General features: G+C 40.4%; 1 protein-coding gene across 3 annotated transcripts in view; it reads right to left on the minus strand.

Annotated features, from left to right (window-relative positions):
• ZFR (zinc finger RNA binding protein) overlaps window positions 1–20480 on the minus strand; it is a 136765-nt gene that overhangs the window by 34593 nt on the left and 81692 nt on the right. For all 3 annotated transcript variants that reach the window (XM_053701176.1, XM_053701175.1, XM_053701178.1), the window contains exons 15-18: window positions 9708–9858; window positions 9405–9546; window positions 6044–6141; window positions 5104–5199 (exon numbers count right to left, since the gene is read on the minus strand). In XM_053701176.1, the coding sequence (XP_053557151.1) occupies window positions 5104–5199; window positions 6044–6141; window positions 9405–9546; window positions 9708–9858 (487 nt within the window). The remainder of the gene's footprint in view (window positions 1–5103; window positions 5200–6043; window positions 6142–9404; window positions 9547–9707; window positions 9859–20480) is intronic.

Consider the following 20480-nt stretch of genomic DNA (forward strand, 5'->3'; position numbering starts at 1 on the left):
CAGCAGCAGGTTTTCTGGCCTGCTTGCCCTTGTTCCAGGACTGGTTAGGTCTCCAGCCTTGTCTGTAGCGAGCAACAGCTCCTTCTAGTTTTGGAGCAGAAGAAGTTGATGCTGCTCCTGCCTTGAAATTACGAAAGGAACGAAAATTAGACTGTCTAGCCTTAGGTTTGGCTCTGTCTTGAGGCAGGGCATGGCCTTTACCTCCTGTAATGTCAGCGATAATTTCTTTCAAACCGGGCCCGAATAAGGTCTGCCCTTTGAAAGGTATGTTAAGTAATTTAGATTTAGAAGTAACGTCAGCTGACCAGGATTTTAGCCACAGTGCTCTGCGTGCCTGAATGGCAAATCCGGAATTCTTAGCCGTAAGTTTTGTTAAATGTACTACGGCATCTGAAACAAATGAATTAGCTAGCTTAAGTGTTTTAAGCTTGTTTGAAATCTCATCTATAGTTATTGAGTCAAGAGTCTCTTCCAGGGACTCGGACCAAAAAGCGGCCGCGGCCGAGACAGACGCAATACATGCAAGGGGTTGCAATATAAAACCTTGTTGAACAAACATTTTCTTAAGGTAACCCTCTAATTTTTTATCCATTGGATCTGAAAAGGCACAGCTATCCTCCACCGGGATAGTGGTACGCTTAGCCAGAGTAGAAACCGCTCCCTCCACCTTAGGGACCGTCTGCCATAAGTCCCGTGTGGTGGCGTCTATTGGAAACATTTTTCTAAACACAGGAGGGGGGGAAAAGGGTACACCGGGCCTATCCCACTCCTTAGTAATTATCTCTGTAAGCCTCTTAGGTATAGGAAATACGTCAGTACTCGCCGGTACCGCATAGTATCTATCCAGCCTACATAATTTCTCTGGGATTGCAACGGTGTTACAATCGTTCAGAGCTGCTAATACCTCCCCTAGCAGTACACGGAGGTTTTCGATTTTAAACTTAAAATTAGAAATGTCTGAATCCATTCTATTGGGATCAGAACCGTCACCTGCAGATTGAAGCTCTCCGTCCTCATGTTCAGCATACTGTGACGCAGTATCAGACATGGCCCTATTATCAACAGCGCACTCTGTTCTCACCCCAGAGTGATCACGCTTACCTCTAAGTTCTGGTAATTTAGCCAAAACTTCAGTCATAACATTAGCCATATCCTGTAATGTGATTTGTAATGGCCGCCCTGATGTACTCGGCGCTACAATATCACGCACCTCCCGAGCGGGAGATGCAGGTACTGACACGTGAGGCGAGTTAGTCGGCATAACTCTCCCCTCGTTGTTTGGTGAATGATGTTCAATTTGTACAGATTGACTTTTATTTAAAGTAGCATCAATGCAATTAGTGCATAAATTTCTATTGGGCTCCACTTTGGCTTTAGCACATATAGCACAGAGATATTCCTCTGAGTCAGACATGTTTAACACACTAGCAATTAAACTAGCAACTTGGAAATACTTTTCAAAGCAATTTACAAATAAAATGAAAACGTACTGTGCCTTTAAGAAGCACAGAAAAAAAGTTATGACAGTTGAGAAATAATAAACTTGAGAAACTATAACATCAAATTCTTTCTGGTAAAAACACAATTTTAGCAAAGGATTGCCCCCATTAGCAATGGATAACTAACCCTGAATAGCAGAAAAAATGTACAGAAAATAAAGTTTTTTTATATCACAGTCAGTCACAATCTCACAGCTCTGCTGTGAGTGATTACCTCCCTCAAAATAACTTTTGAAGACCCCTGAGCTCTGTAGAGACGAACCGGATCATGCAGGGAAGACAAGAGACTTCTGACTGAATTTTCTGATGCGTAGCAAAAGCGCCAAAATAGGCCCCTCCCCCTCACACACAACAGTGAGGGAGATCAGTAAACTATCTTAAATTAAATAAAACGACTGCCAAGTGGAAAAAAAAAAACAGTGCCCAAAACAATTTTTCACCCAGTACCTCAGATAATTAAACGATTTAACATGCCAGCAAAAACGTTTAACATCAAATAAATGAAATGTCATTAGAAAGCCTGTTGCTATGTCACTGCAAATTAGGCTAAAGTCTTATGCATACAGTATTATCCCAGTGAAGTGCCATTCCCCAGAATACTGAAGTGTAAATATACATACATGACAGCCTGATAAAAGTTGCTACTACTGCATTTAAGGCTGAGCTTACATTATATCGGTATGGCAGAATTTTCTCAGTCAATTCCATTGTCAGAAAATAATATGCTGCTACATACCTCTTTGCAGGTTAACCTGCCCGCTGTCCCCTGATCTGAAGTTTACCTCACTCCTCAGATGGCCGAGAACAGCAATATGATCTTAACTACGCCGGCTAAAATCATACAAAAAACTCAGGTAGATTCTTCTTCAAATTCTACCAGAGAAGGAACAACACACGCCGGTGCTGTTATAAAATAACAAACTTTTGATTGAAGGTATAAAACTAAGTATAATCACCACAGTCCTCTCACACATCCTATCAGTTGGGTGCAAGAGAATGACTGGGTGTGACGTAGAGGGGAGGAGCTATATAGTAGCTCTGCTGGGTGATCCTCTTGCACTTCCTGTTGGGGAGGAGTTAATATCCCAGAAGTAATGATGACCCGTGGACTGACCACACTTAACAGGAGAAAGGATGATTAACCCCTTAATACCCTAAAACGGATAACAAATTAATAATTAACGTTTTTAACACAGTCAAACACACTGTCACAGGTCTGCTGTGACTGATTACCTCCCTCAAAATGAATTTTGAAGACCCCTGAGCTCTCTAGAGACGTCCTGGATCATGGAGGATGAAGTAGGAAGATTGTGACTGAATTTTTACTGCGCAAAAAAGCGCTAAAATAGGCCCCTCCCACTCATATTACAACAGTGGGGAAGCTCAGTTAACTGTTTCTATGCAGAAAACAAAGATAGCCATGTGGTAAACATCATGCCCCAATAAGTTTTATCACCAAGTACCTCACAAAAAACGATTAACATGCTAGTAAACGTTTTAAAAGCTATGAAGTGTTATTAATAAGCCTGCTACCAGTTGCTTTTACTGCAGTTAAGGCTCATACATTACTTCAGTATTAACAGTATTTTCTGAGTCAAATTCCATTCCCTAGAAAAATACTTCAGTGTGCACACACTCATCAGCCTAATACCAGTCGCTACCACTGCATTTAAGGCTGTACTTACATTATATTGGTATTAGCAGTATTTTCTCAGTCAATTCCATTCCTTAGAAAAATAATTTACTGCACATACCTCGTTTGCAGGGGGGCCCTGCATGCTATTCCCCTTTTCTGAAGTTACCTCACTCCTCAGAATGTTCGAGAACAGCCAGTGGATCTTAGTTACGTCTGCTAAGATCATAGAAAACGCAGGCAGATTCTTCTTCTAATGCTGCCTGAGAACAAACAGCACACTCCGGTGCCATTTAAAATAAACTTTTGATTGAAGAAATAAACTAAGTTTAAAAACACCACAGACCTCTCACAACGACCTATCTTTAGTTAGGTTGCAAGAGAATGATATATATATAATATATAGCAACTCTGCTTGGGTGATCCTCTTGCAACTTCCTGTTGGGGAAGAGATATAATCCCATAAGTAATGGATGACCCGTGGACTGACTACACTTAACAAGAGAAATTAATAGGAGTAAATTAGAAAGTTGCTTAAAATTGCATGCTCTACCTGAATCACAAAAGAAAAAAATTTGGGTTCAGTTTCCCTTTAAATAGGGCTTCAAAAACCACCAAAACGCTCCCAGTTTCACACCTGTGTAGACAGGTCAGGTAGTTTGCAGAGTACTTAAAGGGACACGCAACACTTTGAGATTGTAATATAAAATGTTAATTTAAGTCTAGTAAAAGAAAATTTAATGTAATTTTCATTATTTTGTCACCCTTTTCTGTGATTTAAAATGGACACGAAACCCACATTTTTCTCATTTAAAACAACTACATTTACTTCTATTATATAACTTGCTTCATTCTGTAGGTTTCCATTGTTGAAGGAGCAGCATTGCACTACTGGGAGCACATTGGTCATCCAATTACAAGAGGCATATATGTGCAGCAACCAATCAGCAGCTCCTGAGTCTGCCTAGGTATCATTTTCAACAAAGAATATCAAGAGAACAAAACAAATTAAACAGAAGTAAATTGGAAAATGGTTTAAAATCACTTGCTCCATCTGAATCCAGAAAGAAAAAAATGGGTTTCATGTCCCTTAATTCTGAAAATTGTGGTATTTCCACTTCCTCTGAATTTCTCTAAAGTAATGTCACACTGTATCTGTCCCTTATTGTCCTCAGCAGAAGAGATTAGGTGAAGGAGATGTAGGTTCAACATAGCAGCACCAATTGCTTTATAGAAACTAAAACTACACTTTAAACAACTAATATGATTCAGCCTGAGAGAAGTACAAAAGTTTTTTTTTTTTTTTAATAATTTGCTATTGATCATAAAATTATATATACACAACACATTTGAACTCCAGCCAGTAAAACAAGTACAGTTTAAACACTCTGAGACTAATATTAAATGTTTACATATGTGTAGAAAAACTTAGCAATATACTTTTATTTAGCCTTTTTCTGCAATTCTAATTTAGAATTTATTACTTTTCCATTTCTGAGATCTGGAAGTGTACATGGCAAACTTTACAAGCCCAACCCTCCCACACAGATCTCCCTAATTGGCTTCAGCAGAGATAAGAACTGCAAAACAATGGAAGGTTTGCTAAGATAATTGTGGTTAGCCATGTGTGCTCCAGTAGCAAGTCGGGATTAGCTCTTTCAAAGAAGGCAAGTGTTGGGTTATGTTTGGCTATTGTAACAAACGAGGTGATAATGCATTCCAAACATTTTCACACTCACCCAGTATGGTAGTCTATTGCAAGGCTGCAGAGAAATCTTGTAATTGCAGGGTGTTTACAGTCCCTCTAATGGGGGTTTACATTATGAGTTCATGTATCATTGTCTTCATGTATACCCCTAACTGTACTCAAACTTAGAGGGGAAGAGATTGTACATAGAAGTAAAAAAGGTACTTATTACTAAATCTATATATAACATTTGAAAGAAAAAAACAAAACAAAACTACTCTTACCCAGCTAGGGAAGTCGGACCATGTCGGCACACGTTGGCATAGGTCCCGCAGAATACGAATGATAATGACACAGGATTGCAATCCATTGGCTCTAGCCTTGTGTACAATAATAAAACAACATTAATCAAAACCATAAGGCTTAAACACCAGATTTATTGGAAGCTCAGAAAACGAGCTAACAATAATACTGGAATTTAACGTAATTGATAAAATAATGTATTACATTAATGTGCATAAACTAGGCAAGAAATGTTTCTTGATCTCCTGCAAACTGATATTTTTTTAGAAAAAAAAATAAAAATAAAAATGTAACATTTAAATTAGAAAATGACAAAACAAGATCCCCCCCCCCCCCCGCCAAAAGAAAAACAAACAAATAAAAAAAAAAAATAAGCAATGGTAGGGACTGAAAGGCTGCCCGAATCTGTTTGGTTTTTATTCTGTGTCTTTGCTAGAATGCAAAGTCACAATGTCAAACAGTTTCTTTGTACCTTTCACTTCCTACACTTCAGTTTAAAAGAAACAAGGTCAAATTTAAAAGCTAAACATGAAGCAGTCAACATGTATTCCATCTGTTAAGCAAAGATATTATGCAGCCTTATGGAATATTACAGATTCACAACACAGTTTATGATGGGACACAGAATGAGCCAGTCTTTAAGTAATGACTACGCTATGACCAGAAAAAATAAAATTAAAATAAAATGAAGCAAAAAAAAAACTCAAAAACAAACAGGAGACCTACATTAAAATTGGCAATAGCAGAATATAAAATTGTAAACATTAAAAAAAAAAAAAAATGTGTCTACATTTTTCTGGTCATTTCAATTTAAAATAAAACATTACCACGGACAAGTATGTCTTATATGCAACAAATTAAACATTAATAATGCTAATCTCTCATAAGGCTACAAGAAGAAAGTAAAATGATGTTGCGAACCTGGAACCACTTAGCGTGGCGTAGAGCAGCCAGAGCGTCAAGGCATTTTTGCCTGTCCAAGACGTCCGGTGGGTCTTTCACCATACCCGAGGTTACATCTAAAATGAATTGAATTGGCAAAGTGCAGTGAGGAACGGGTGTTTGACCAGGTGAGCAAGACACTTAATTTATATAGCTTCAGTGTCACACAAGCCATTATGAATATTTTAATTAATGTGGTGCCCTAATATTAAAACTAGCCAAACTGAATTTGTCAGCAGAAATAAGCTGAAAATATACAACTATGCGTATATGACCCATCTCCTTTGCATCTGGAGAAGGCAGATAAAAGGAAGTTGCAAGATATATCGTCAGTGACTGTGATAAACCTGCATTTAACGCACTGGTAGAAAATTTTGTTATATTCATAGAAGGAAGGATGGTTGGCCACAATGCACCAGCACAAAGAACACAAGACAGAAGGATGCAGAAATCCACCTAATGAAAATCAATATTTTATAATCGTATGTGCCTATTTTCTACCTTATATTTAACGGCAGTATATTAGTTGCCAAATGGGCAGCAAAAAAAAACAACTGACCTGCAAACAGACAAATACACAATAAGCTCTCACAGTTTATTAATTGTATCAATTTGGGATAACGATAATGTTATTTTCATTGCAACAACGTCATAGTCTATTTCTTATTTAAAAAAAAAAACAAACAAAAAAAATAATCCTTTATTTACGTTGTGGGTTTTTGCATCCATTTAATATTTGTCTGGACCAACCTCTTAAGAGTACAATTCAAGAACACTTTAAAATATACAGACTCATTTCTAAAATGCTCTTGAAATGAGAGGTTGATCTTCAGTGAAAGAGAGTGTTGTGTCCACATTATTTCTTGCATAAAGTTGACGTTACAATTTTTTACAACCAGAGTTCTTTACAAAATCAAGTTAATCGTCAGAAAATAGTGTGAACACTGCTTTTATATCAGGGAAGAAATGGGAAGAAAAGCAGATGCCTGGACTATGCAACCAAACCTCTCCTGACATAATATGACTGGTGTGACACTTGGCTAGAAAAAACCTTGGTCAAAAATCCTTCCGATTTCTTGGCAGCAATTCCTGGCAGGAATCAATTCACGAATAGAAGGCTTTAGAAGTTGATAAGCTAAGGATGGAAAACACATACTTGCTGGTGGAAAGATACATCAGCAAGGGTTAAAACATTTTAAATACCAACTCAAAGTGAAGGCTGTTTAACTGTTAAGCGCACAACCCTAGCAAGGAAAAAAAGAAAAGTTGCAATTAACAGTTCAACTGCAGCATTAAAGTGATGGTAAATCCGAGCATTGAGAAAAAACGCTAGGAATTACCATCACTAAAAATGAACTGTAGTTTCAGTCATCAGTTATTAATAAAAGGGTGCTAAACTAACCCTGTGCCGCGGCAGCTCACTAAACTCAGCAGCTCCGGCTGCCCACGGCACAACGCTCTTCTTCAAGCAGGCGATGCTTCCACCTGTAAACCAATAGTCGTGCGTGTTATCCGACATCCTAGCATGGCTATTGTTTTAGAAGTGGAAAACTACTAACTTATTGGTAAAGAATGCTGTGCCGTGGGTGGCCAGAGCAGCTGACTTTAGTGAGCTGCCGTGGCACAGAGAATATGAGTTAACACCATTTTAAATTTTTGTTAATAACTGATGACTGAAACTACAGTTTATTATTAGCGATGTAAATACTAGCGTTTTTTTTTTTTAAATGTTCAAATTTACCATCACTTTAAAGTTATACTTTCCCTCACAGTAAACGTTAACAGTTTTTATCCATAATTCTGCAGTATGTGCACAATTAACACAATAAACCTCTTGCCTTTTAAAAATAAGGTCATCACAGGTTTGTTCTCTAATCAAACCCCACTTGATTCACACTATTCAGATAAATGTAGTTCTCCTGCTACATTTATCTGAACAGCACAATCGAGTGGGATGTGGTTAGAGAATAACCCTGTGGCGCAGTAAAAACAAGAAAAAAACACTGTCAGCCATCTATAAGAGGAGGACATTTGGGTAACAAATATTTATCTTTAAAAAGTTGAGAGGCTCATTGCGCAGATATTGCACAATTATGGACAAAAGTTTTATGTTTACTTTCCCAATAAATTGAACATAAACTGCATGCAGGAATGAATGCCCCCTAGCTGTTCTACGTTTCTCCAAAACAAAGCCTTCCTGAGATTGTGACATGGTGAGGGAGCACAAGAATAAGTGAGATATTTGGTGTAAAAATGTAAAAGGTGTGAATGTATGGTTCTAATTAAATTACCAGGCAATCTCAATCAGATTTTTATCATATTCCACGGTTAAAGTTAATATGAAATGGTTCAGTATATTAACGTGGAATTTATTTTTCCTTAAACTCTTATATCTTTTATAAAATGTCCCAAAGAAAATGGCAACGATCACTCAGTCCAGCTCTTCAATTCTAGCAAATCCTTATTGGGTCAGACAAACGACTGTTTTGTTTCCTTTATGAACTAACAGCATGCAAGTTAAATGTACAAATCTAAACATAAAACAAAATCCCACTAAATGTTTGCTAAATATTTGATTAGAAGAACAATAATGATCAATACTGCCAATAGATTATGCTGCCTAATTATTCAGATCTACAGCTTTGTTAACATGGCAAATACTAGGGAACACATGCACATGTTTACCTGTAAAAACAAGCAAGCACAAAGTAGATATTAAAATTCTTAGCTATTTTTTTTTTATTGCACACAGCAACTTGCTCATTAATCGAAGTGTAGTTGCCAAAATCAAAGACAAGCTACGGACAAACGTGAAAGGAAACAAAGGTCTCCATCTGACCCATAGAGCACCAGAGCCAACATAATGCAGACACTAATCATGCGGCTGATGGCTTAAACAGTTTTTGGAAGTCTTAAAGAAAAGACTTGAGGAACAATGCTGGCATTAAAACATTTCATTTAAAAAAAAAAAAAAAAGATGCAAAAAGTTTCAGAACATTGAAGAACTTTGCAGCAATGTATTTTCTGCTATGCAAGCTAATAGGTGCCTATAAAATATTATTAAAAAATAAATAAAAAAAATCCATCAAAACAAGTCATAAAAAGGCACAATATGATAAGCACTACTTTCCAAGATCTAGTAAAATCTAAAACAGGTAAAACATTTTTTTTTTTATCAGGTTATGGTTTATATATAAAAAAATATAGTTCCGGCTGTCAGTTTGCATCTCATATGAAAGTGTGTGCCAGCATGTTCTGATCAAAACGTTGAATGCCATATTAAAGACAAATACAATTAAAACAAACAGTTGTACTAGTATCATTTTTAACATATTCCAACCTCCATCCTTCAGGTTTTCTTCTCTTATGACTGGAGAGGTCAAAGTTATTGTAACTTGCATTTTGGGTTCCACGCAAGAATTCAAAATAATGGCTGAATCAGGGATAGAGCAGCTAACTTCATATTTCTCCGGGCTTATAACCTGTAAGTAAATAGATATGGAGTATCTTCTATATTAAGACATTCAACCAAAAAGACAAAACTTAAAAGGCATTAAGAAAATATCAGAACAAAGACAAGGCCATCAACCAAAATTAAAAACATCTAATAAGGCATGACTTGCAAACAAACACAGCTACTTACAGAAAGTTGTTTAGGTAAGTTTTCTGCAATACGGTTAAGCAATGCTCTTGTTGGCTTCTCTGAACACAGTAGAACCAAGCTAACATTCCTATCTCCACGCAGGAGCAACCCCTTGGCCAGTACTCCAACACGTAAAACTCCCTTTAGAGCCCTGGGGGAAAAAAATAAAAAATTGAACAAACATGATAACACCTCCCACAACATTGCACTAATTATATTTAAACTATTTGGCCAAAATTTGAATATTACCCAAACCGATCCCCCAGCATGTCCTACTCAAATATTTTCTTTGTTTTGGGTTCCCTGCTCTTTTAAAAGAAAATTTATGCTTACCTGATAAATGTATTTCTTTTTTTAAAAGGATGAGTCCACGGATCATCCTTATTACTAATGGGATATTCACCTCCTGGTCAGCAGGAGGCGGCAAAGAGCACCACAGCAAAAGTTGTTAAATAGCTCCTCCATTCCCTCCCACTCCAGTCATTCGACCGAAGTTAAGGAAAGAAAGGAAAAACCAAGGTGCAGATGTGTGTCTGAAGTTTATAATAACCAACGACCTCTTACAAGAACAGGGCGGGCGTGGACTCATCGTGTCACAAAAGAAATACATTTATCATCAGATAAGCATCCTTTTCAGGACACGATGAGTCCACGGATCATCTTAATTACTAATGGGATTCAATACCCAAGCTAGAGTACACAGATAATACGGGAGGGACAAGACAGGGAACCTAAACGGAAGGCACCACTGCTTGAAGAACCTTTCTCCCAAAAGCGGCCTCAGCCGAGGTAAGTGTGTCAAATTTGTAGAACTTTGAAAAAACATAATTTATGCTTACCTGATAAATTTATTTCTCTTGTGATATATCGAGTCCACGGATTCATCCTTACTTGTAGGATATTCTCCTTCCCTACAGGAAGTGGCAGAGAGAGCACCCACAGCAGAGCTGTCTATATAGCTCCCCCCCCCAGTCATTCGACCGAAGGCTAGGAAGAAAAAGGAGAAACCATAGGGTGCAGTGGTGACTGAAAGTTTAAAAATAAAAATATATATGCCTGTCTTAAATAAATAAACAGGGCGGGCCGTGGACTCGATACATCACAAGAGAAAACAATTTATGCTTACCTGATAAATTTATTTCTCTTGTGGTGTATCCAGTCCACGGATCATCCATTACTTGTGGGATATTCTCCTTCCCAACAGGAAGTTGCAAGAGGATCACCCACAGCAGAGCTGCTATATAGCTCCTCCCCTAACTGCCATATCCAGTCATTCGACCGAAAACAAGCAGAGAAAGGAGAAACCATAGGGTGCAGTGGTGACTGTAGTTTAAAATTAAAAAATACCTGCCTTAAAATGACAGGGCGGGCCGTGGACTGGATACACCACAAGAGAAATAAATTTATCAGGTAAGCATAAATTATGTTTTCTCTTGTAAGGTGTATCCAGTCCACGGATCATCCATTACTTGTGGGATACCAATACCAAAGCTAAAGTACACGGATGAAGGGAGGGACAAGGCAGGTACTTAAACGGAAGGTACCAATGCCTGTAAAACCTCTCTCCCAAAAATAGCCTCCGAAGAAGCAAAAGTATCAAATTCGTAGAATTTTGAAAAAGTATGAAGCGAAGACCAAGTCGCCACCTTGCAAATCTGTTCAACAGAAGCCTCATTTTTAAAGGCCCATGTGGAAGCCACAGCTCTAGTAGGATGAGCTGTAATCTTTTCAGGAGGCTGCTGGCCAGCAGTCTCATAGGTTAAGCGGATTATGCTTCTTAGCCAAAAAGAAAGAGGTTGCCGAAGCCTTTTGACCTCTCCTCTGTCCAGAGTAGACAACAAACAAAGCAGATGTTTGACGAAAATCTTTAGTAGCTTGTAAGTAAAACTTTAAAGCACGAACCACGTCCAGATTGTGTAATAGACATTCCTTCTTTGAAGAAGGATTAGGACACAAAGACGGAACAACAATCTCTTGATTGATATTCTTATTAGATACCACCTTAGGTAAAAACCCAGGTTTGGTATGCAGAACTACCTTATCTGCATGGAAGATCAGATAAGGAGAATCACATTGTAAGGCAGGTAACTCGGAAACTCTACGAGCCGAGGAAATAGCTACCAAAAAAAGAACTTTAAGACGCAAATTTAAGCTCCAAGGTGGAGCAACAGGTTTAAACACAGGCTTGATTCTAACTAAAGCCTGACAAAATGCCTGAACGTCTGGGACATCCGCCAGACGCTTGTGCAAAAGAATAGACAGCGCAGAAATCTGTCCCTTTAATGAACTAGCTGACAATCCTTTTTCCAATCCTTCTTGGAGAAAAGATAATATCCTGGGAATCCTAACCTTACTCTGTGAGTAGCCCTTGGATTCACACCAATAAAGATATTTACGCCATATCTTATGATAGATTTTCCTGGTGACAGGCTTTCGTGCCTGAATTAAGGTATCAATGACTGACTCTGAGAAACCACGCTTTGATAAAATCAAGCGTTCAATCTCCAGGCAGTCAACCTCAGAGAAATTAGATTTGGATGGTTGAAAGGACCTTGAGGTAGAAGGTCCTGTCTCAGCGGCAGAGTCCATGGTGGAAAGGATGACATGTCCACCAGATCTGCATACCAAGTCCTGCGTGGCCACGCAGGCGCTATCAAGATCACCGATGCTCTCTCCTGCTTGATCTTGGCAATCAGACGAGGGAGCAGAGGAAACGGTGGAAACATATAAGCCAGGTTGAAGGACCAAGGCGCTGCTAGAGCATCTATCAGCGTTGCCTTGGGGTCCCTGGACCTGGATCCGTAACAAGGAAGCTTGGCGTTCTGGCGAGACGCCATGAGATCCAGTTCTGGTTTGCCCCAACGATGAATCAATTGTGCAAACACCTCCGGATGGAGCTCCCACTCCCCAGGATGAAAAGTCTGTCGACTTAGAACATCCGCCTCCCAGTTCTCTACTCCTGGGATATGGATAGCTTATAGGTGGCAAGAGTGAATCTCTGCCCAGCGAATTATCTTTGAGACTTCTAACATCGCTAGGGAACTCCTTGTTCCCCCTTGATGGTTGATGTAAGCCACAGTCGTGATGTTGTCCGACTGAAATCTGATGAACCTCATTGTCGCTAGCTGAGGCCAAGCCTGAAGAGCATTGAATATCGCTCTCAGTTCCAGAATATTTATTGGAAGGAGAGACTCCTCCTGAGTCCACGATCCCTGAGCCTTCAGGGAGTTCCAGACTGCACCCCAACCTAGAAGGCTGGCACCTGTCGTTACAATTGTCCAATCTGGCCTGCGAAAGGTCATACCTTTGGACAGATGGACCCGAGATAGCCACCAGAGAAGAGAATCCCTGGTCTCTTGATCCAGATTTAGTAGAGGAGAAAAATCTGTGTAATCCCCATTCCACTGACTGAGCATGCAGAGTTGCAGCGGTCTGAGATGTAGGCGTGCAAACGGCACTATGTCCATTGCCGCTACCATTAAGCCGATTACTTCCATGCATTGAGCCACCGAAGGGCGAGGAATGGAATAAAGAACACGGCAGGAATTTAGAAGTTTAAATTTTCATTTCTACAGAAAGGAAGAAAACTCTTGTGAGGGGGGATAGAGAACTCTCTTCCTCGTTCACCTTCCACCCATGCGACCTCAGAAATGCTAACACTATGTCTGTATGAGACTTGGCAATTTGGAAGTTTGACGCCTGAATAAGGATGTCGTCTAGATAAGGGGCCACTGCTATGCCCCGCGGCCTTAGGACCACCAGAAGCGACCCCAGAACCTTCGTAAAAATTCTTGGGGCTGTAGCTAACCCAAAAGGAAGAGCTACAAACTGGTAATACCTGTCTAGGAAGGCAAACCTGAGAAACCAATGATGATCTTTGTGTATCGGAATGTGAAGATAAGCATCCTTTAGATCTATTGTAGTCATGTATTGATGGTACGAATAGTCTCCATCTTGAATGATGGAACTCTGAGGAATTTGTTTAAGATCTTTAGATTCGAAATTGGTCTGAAGGTTCCCTCTTTTTTGGGAACCACAAACAGATTTGAGTAAAATCCCTGTCCCTGTTCCTCCTTTGGAACTGGATGGATCACTCCCATAACTAGGAGGTCTTGTACACAGTGTAAGAATGCCTCTCTCTTTATCTGGTTTGCAGATAATTGTGAAAGGTGAAATCTCCCTTTTGGGGGGGAAGCCTTGAAGTCCAGAAGATATCCCTGGGATATAATTTCCAACGCCCAGGGATCCTGGACATCTCTTGCCCACGCCTGGGCGAAGAGCGAAAGTCTGCCCCCTACAAGATCAGTTACCGGATAGGGGGCCGTTCCTTCATGCTGTCTTAGAGGCAGCAGCATGCTTTTTGGCCTGCTTACCTTTGTTCCAGGTCTGGTTAGGTCTCCAGACCGTCTTGGACTGAGCAAAAGTTCCCTCTTGTTTTGCATTAGAGGAAGTTGATGCCGAACTTGCCTTGAAGTTTCGAAAGGCACGAAAATTAGACTGTTTGGCCCTTGATTTGGGCCTATCCTGAGGAAGGGCATGACCTTTTCCTCCAGTGATATCAGCAATAATCTCCTTCAAACCAGGCCTGAATAGGGTCTGCCCCTTGAAGGGAATGTTAAGCAGCTTAGACTTTGAAGTAACGTCAGCTGAACATGATTTAAGCCATAGCGCTCTGCGCGCCTGTATAGCAAAACCAGAATTCTAAGTCGTTAGTTTAGTCAAATGAACAATGGCATCATAAACAAAAGAATTGGCTAGCTTAAGTGCTCTAGGCTTGTCAAGTATGTCATCCAATGAAGTCGCTACCAGTAAAGCCTCTTCCAGAGACTCAAACCAGAACGCCGCAGCAGCAGTGACAGGAGCAATGCATGCAAGGGGCTGTAGGATAAAACCTTGTTGAATAAACATTTTCTTAAGGTAACCCTCTAACTTTTTATCCATTGGATCTAAGAAAGCACAACTGTCCTCGACAGGGATAGTAGTACGCTTTGCTAGAGTAGAAACTGACTGCCATAAGTCCCGTGTGGTGGCGTCTATAGGAAACATTTCTCTAAAAATAGGAGGGGGAGAGAATGGCACACCTGGTCTATCCCATTCCTTAGTAATAATTTCTGTAAACCTTTTAGGTCTTGGAAAAACATCAGTGCACACCGGCACTGCAAAGTATTTATCCAGTCTACACAATTTCTCTGGCACAGCAATTGTATCACAGTCATTCAGAGCAGCTAAAACCTCCCTGAGTAACACGCGGAGGTGTTCAAGCTTAAATTTAAATGTAGAAATATCAGAATCAGGTTGCATCATCTTCCCTGAGTCAGAAACATTACCCACAGAAAGAAGCTCTCCTTATTCAGCTTCTACATATTGTGAGGCAGTATCAGACACAGCTCTTAAAGCGTCAGTATGCTCTGTATTTCGTCTAACTCCAGCGATATCTCGCTTTCCTCTAAATTCAGGTAGTCTGGCTAATACTGCTGACAGTGTATTATCCATGACTGCCGCCATGTCTTGTAAAGTAAACGCTATGGGCGCCCTAGATGTACTTGGCGCCATTTGAGCGTGAGTCCCTTGAGCGGGAGTCAAAGGATCTGACACGTCGGCATAACTTCCCCCTCGTCAGATTCCTCTGGTGATAAATTTTTTAAAGACAGAATATGATCTTTATTGCTTAAAGTGAAATCAGTACATTTGGTACACATTCTAAGAGGGGGTTCCACCATGGCTTTTAAACATAATGAACAAGGAGTAATTCTTTCAGGAGGCTGCTGTCCAGCAGTCTCATAGGCCAAACGGATAATGCTTTTTAGCCAAATGGAAAGAGAGGTTGCCGTAGCCTTTAGGCCTCTCCGCTTACCAGAACAAACAAACAATGAAGATGTTTGACGGAAATCTTTGGTTGCTTGTAAGTAGAACTTTAAAGCACGAACCACATCAAGATTGTGCAACAGACGTTCCTTCTTTAATGAAGGATTAGGACACAGAGAAGGAACAACAATCTCTTGATTGATATTCTTATTAGAAACAACTTTAGGAAGAAAACCAGGTTTGGTACGCAAAACCACCTTATCTGCATGGAAAATAAGATAAGGGGAATCACACTGTAAAGCAGATAGCTCAGAAACTCTTCGAGCCGAAGAGATAGCAACTAAGAACAAAACTTTCCAAGATAGAAGCTTAATATCTATGGAATGCATAGGTTCAAACGGAACCCCTTGAAGAACTCTGAGGACTAAGTTTAGGCTCCAAGGCGGAGCAACAGGCTTAAATACAGGCTTAATTCTGACCAAAGCCTGACTAGAAGTTTGAACGTCTGGAACATCTACCAGACGTTTGTGTAGTAGAATAGACAAAGCAGATATTTGTCCTTTTAGAGACAAACTAGCTGATAATCCCTTCTCCAAACCTTCTTGGAGAAAAGACAATATTCTAGGAATCCTAATCTTACTCCACGAGTAACCTTTGGATTCACACCAATAAAGATATTTGCACCAAATCTTATGATAGATCTTCCTGGTGACAGGTTTTCTAGCCTGAATCAGGGTATCAATGACCGACTCAGAGAACCCACGCTTTGATAGAATTAGGCGTTCAATCTCCAAGCAGTCAGACGCAGTGAAACTAGATTTGGATGCGAGAACGGACCTTGGATTAGAAGGTCCCGTCTCATTGGCAGGGTCCACGGTGGAACCGAGGACATGCCCACTAGGTCTGCATACCAAGTCCTGCGCAGCCACGCAGATGCTATCAGAATCACCGAAGCTCTCTACTGCTTGATTCTGGCAACCAGACGTGGGAGGAGAGAAAGCGGTGGAAATACGTAGGCCAGATTGAAGGACCAAGGTACTGCTAGAGCATCTATCAATACCGCCTTGGGATCTCGGGACCTGGACCCGTAACGAGGAAGTTTGGCATTCTGACGCGACGCCATCAGATCCAATTCTGGTGTGTCCCATAGCTGAATCAGCTGAGCAAATACCTCCGGATGGAGTTCCCACTCCCCCGGATGAAAAGTCTTACGACTTAGAAAATCCACCTCCCAGTTCTCTACTCCTGGAATATGGATTGCTGAGAGATGGCAAGAGTGATCCTCTGCCCATCAGATTATTTTGGTTACCTCCATCATCGCTAGAGAACTCCTTGTTCCTCCTTGATGATTGATATAAGCTACAGTCGTGATGTTGTCCGACTAAAACCTGATGAATTTGGCTGCAGCAAGCTGAGGCCACGCCTGAAGCGCCTTGAATATCGCTCTCAGTCCTAGGATGTTTATCGGAAGAAGAGATTCCTCCCGAGACCATAAGCCCTGTGCTTTCAGGGAGTTCCAGACTGCACCGAAGCCTAGCAGGCTGGCATCTGTTGTTACAATGAGCCACTCTGGCCTGAGGAAGTACATTCCCTGAGACAGGTGATCCTGAGACAACCACCAGAGAAGAAAATCTCTGGTCTCCTGGTCCAGATGCAGTTGAGGAGATAAATCTGCATAATCCCCATTCCACTGTTTGAGCATGCATAGTTGCAGTGGTCTGACGTGTAGGCGGGCAAAAGGAACTATGTCCATTGCCGCTACCACGAGTCCGATTACCTCCATACACTGAGCCACAGATGGCCAAGGAATGGAATAAAGAGTTCGGCAAGTGATTAAGAGTTTTGATTTTCTGACCTCCGGCAGAAATATTTTCATTTCTACCGAATCTATCAGAGTCCCTAGAAAGGAAACTCTTGTAAGAGGGAAGAGAGAACTCTTTTTTATGTTTACCTTCCACCCGTGAGATCTCAGAAAAGCCAACACAAAGTCTGTGTGAGACTTGGCTAGCTGAAAAGTCGACGCCTGGATTAAGATGTTGTCTAGATAAGGCGCCACTGCTATGCCCCGAGGTCGTAGAACCGCCAGAAGGGACCCTAGCACCTTTGTGAAAATTCTTGGAGCCGTGGCTAATCAGAAGGGAAGAGCCACAAACTGGTAATGCCTGTCTAGAAAGGCAAATCTGAGAAATTGATGATGATTTCTGTGAATAGGGATGTGTAGATACGCATCCTTTAAGTCCACGGTAGTCATATATTGACCTTCCTGGATCAGAGGCAGAATAGTCCGAATGGTTTCCATCTTGAATGATGGAACTTTGAGGAACTTGTTTAGAATTTTGAGATCCAAGATTGGTTTACAGACAATCGAGAAATATGAAATCTCCCCCTTGGAAGGGAGTCTTTGAATTCCAGAAGATATCCCTGGGACACAATTTCTAAAGCCCAGGGATCGTGAACATCTCTTGCTCAAGCTTGAGCGAAGAGAGAGCGTCTGCCCACTACTAGATCCGGTCCTGGATCGGGGGCTACCCCTTCATGCTGTCTTAGAGGCAGCTGCAGGCTTTTTGGCCTGTTTACCCTTGTTCCAAAAACCAGGAGAGAGATATGAGGGCACCAAACACCCAAACAATAATGCTATAACAGTCCCGTATCAAAGATACCACAGGGAATATTTCCCCGTACCCTTGTTCCAAGCCTGGTTAGGTCTCCAGACTGACTTGGATTGGGCAAAATTCCCCTTTTGCTTTGTAGCAGAGGAAGCTGAAGCGGAACCACTCTTGAAGTTCCGAAAGGAATGAAAATTATTTTGTATTATATTTGATCTATCCTGAGGAAGGGCATGACCTTTCCCTCCCGTGATGTCTGAAATAATCTCCTTAAGTTCAGGCCCGAATAGGGTCTTTCCTTTGAAAGGGATGTTCAAAAGTTTAGATTTAGATGACACATCAGCAGACCAGGACTTAAGCCATAACTCCCTGCATGCTAAAATGGCAAAACCTAAATTCTTTGCCACTAATTTAGCCAGTTGAAAAGCGGCATCTGTAATAAAAGAATTATCCAACTTAAGGGCCTTGATTCTGTCCATAATCTCCTCTAATGGAGTCTCCATCTGAAGAGCCTCTTCTAGAGCCTCAAACCAGAAAGCAGCTGCAGTAGTTACAGGAACAATGCACACAATAGGTTGGAGAGAAAAACCCTGATGAACAAAAATTTTCTTCAGGAGACCCTCTAATTTTTTATCCATAGGATCTTTGAAAGCACAACTGTCTTCGATAGGTATAGTTGTACGCTTAGACAGAGTAGAAATAGCTCCCTCCACCTTAGGATCTGTCTGCCACGAGTCCCGCATGGTGTCAGATATGGGAAACATTTTCTTAAAAACAGGAGGGGGAGAGAACGGAATACCTGGTCTATCCCACTCCTTAGTAATAATATTCACAATCCTCTTAGGGACTGGAAAAACATCAGTGTAAACAGGAACCTCAAAGTATTTATCCATTTTACACAATTTCTCTGGAACCACTATATGGTCACAATCATCTAGAGTCGCTAATGTCTACCTGAGCAATAAGCGGAGGTGTTCAAGCTTAAATTTAAAGGCCGTCATATATCAGAATCTGTCTGAGGAAGCGTCAGAAATCAAACTCTATCCAACTGACAGCCACCGAAGGTTCAGAATAGTCTAAAGTAGCTAAAATCTCCTTCAATAGAAATTGGAGGTATTAAAGCTTAAAACTAAAATTAACCTCTTCAGTTTCTGAAGATTTTTCTACTTAAGTGTCAGTCTGAGATCTCACCTTCAGAAGTTACTGAAGTATTCTCCTCAGACATCAGAGAAAGATTGGCTAATGCAGACCTAGAGACAGAAGCCTTACTATCAGGCAGATGTTTAGATTTTCTCTTACGCTTACCTGATGAAGTGAAAGCTGACAAAGCTGCTGTTACTGAAGAAATCTGAGCGGCAAAATCCCCAGGTGAATAAACACTCCCAGGTGGATGAGAGGACACAGAAGGCACAGTATGAGGAACAACTAAGGCTTGGGGCGTCTGAGGAGAAAGCTGCGGCTTGTCATGCACAGCAGTATCCTGAGAGACACTTGGCTCAGAAGGGAAAACATTTTCTTTACATTTTCAAGTTTTTTCTAAACAAGAGGAACAAAACTGCATAGGTAGTTCTATCCAGAGAGATAAAATGATCCCGATAACTGGTCCCATAAGCAATTTCCAAATACAGAAATTTTAAAGGGACAGTCTACACCTTAGTCATACTCTGCTGAATAGCATTGACAGTCTGTTGAATCCAACTAGTGAGTCTTTTGTGATTGGAAGCAATATGCAGCCCAGATTGTGATTTCATCAGTGGGTGGAGCTTTGCAACCATTTCAAACTGGCCAGAAACAATATTAATTGCAAAATAACTTTTACCATTCATGCTGCATGCTATAGAAAAGGTGCAGGAGGCTATGTGCAGCTTAATCGAAGGATAGACTTTAAAGATGACTAAGGTGTAGACTGTTCCTTTAATGTAAAAAACAACATTTTTAATTTTTCAGATAAATAGTAATATTAAATAGTAAATATTAAATACTAGAATCGAATTCAAATATATAAATATAACTTAAAAAAAAAAAAAAAAATACCGTCCAGAAAGAAATGTCCCACTAGTAAGAGCAACTCTCTAGAAGTGATTTCCTCCTCTGGTAATCCGGTGAGCTGATAAACGGAAGCCGATTCAAAAGATGTTCAAGAAGAGACAAAGACGGCTTCACTAAACTCTTTAACCGCTCCGCTCTGTAAAAGCGGAAGTGCGGTCGTCACAAAAACTGTCAGAGAAATTGACACAGCTCTAAAAAGAGCTGCAGTTTAAAAAATGGCTAAAGTATCAAGACCGTTTAATATAATGGTAATCCAGTGGCCCAACAATGAAAAAGATATATGTTAAGCCCTGAAACTAGAAGCTCAATTATG

This window comes from Bombina bombina, chromosome 2 (genome assembly GCF_027579735.1).
Source record: "Bombina bombina isolate aBomBom1 chromosome 2, aBomBom1.pri, whole genome shotgun sequence".
Taxonomy (NCBI): Eukaryota; Metazoa; Chordata; class Amphibia; order Anura; family Bombinatoridae; genus Bombina; species Bombina bombina.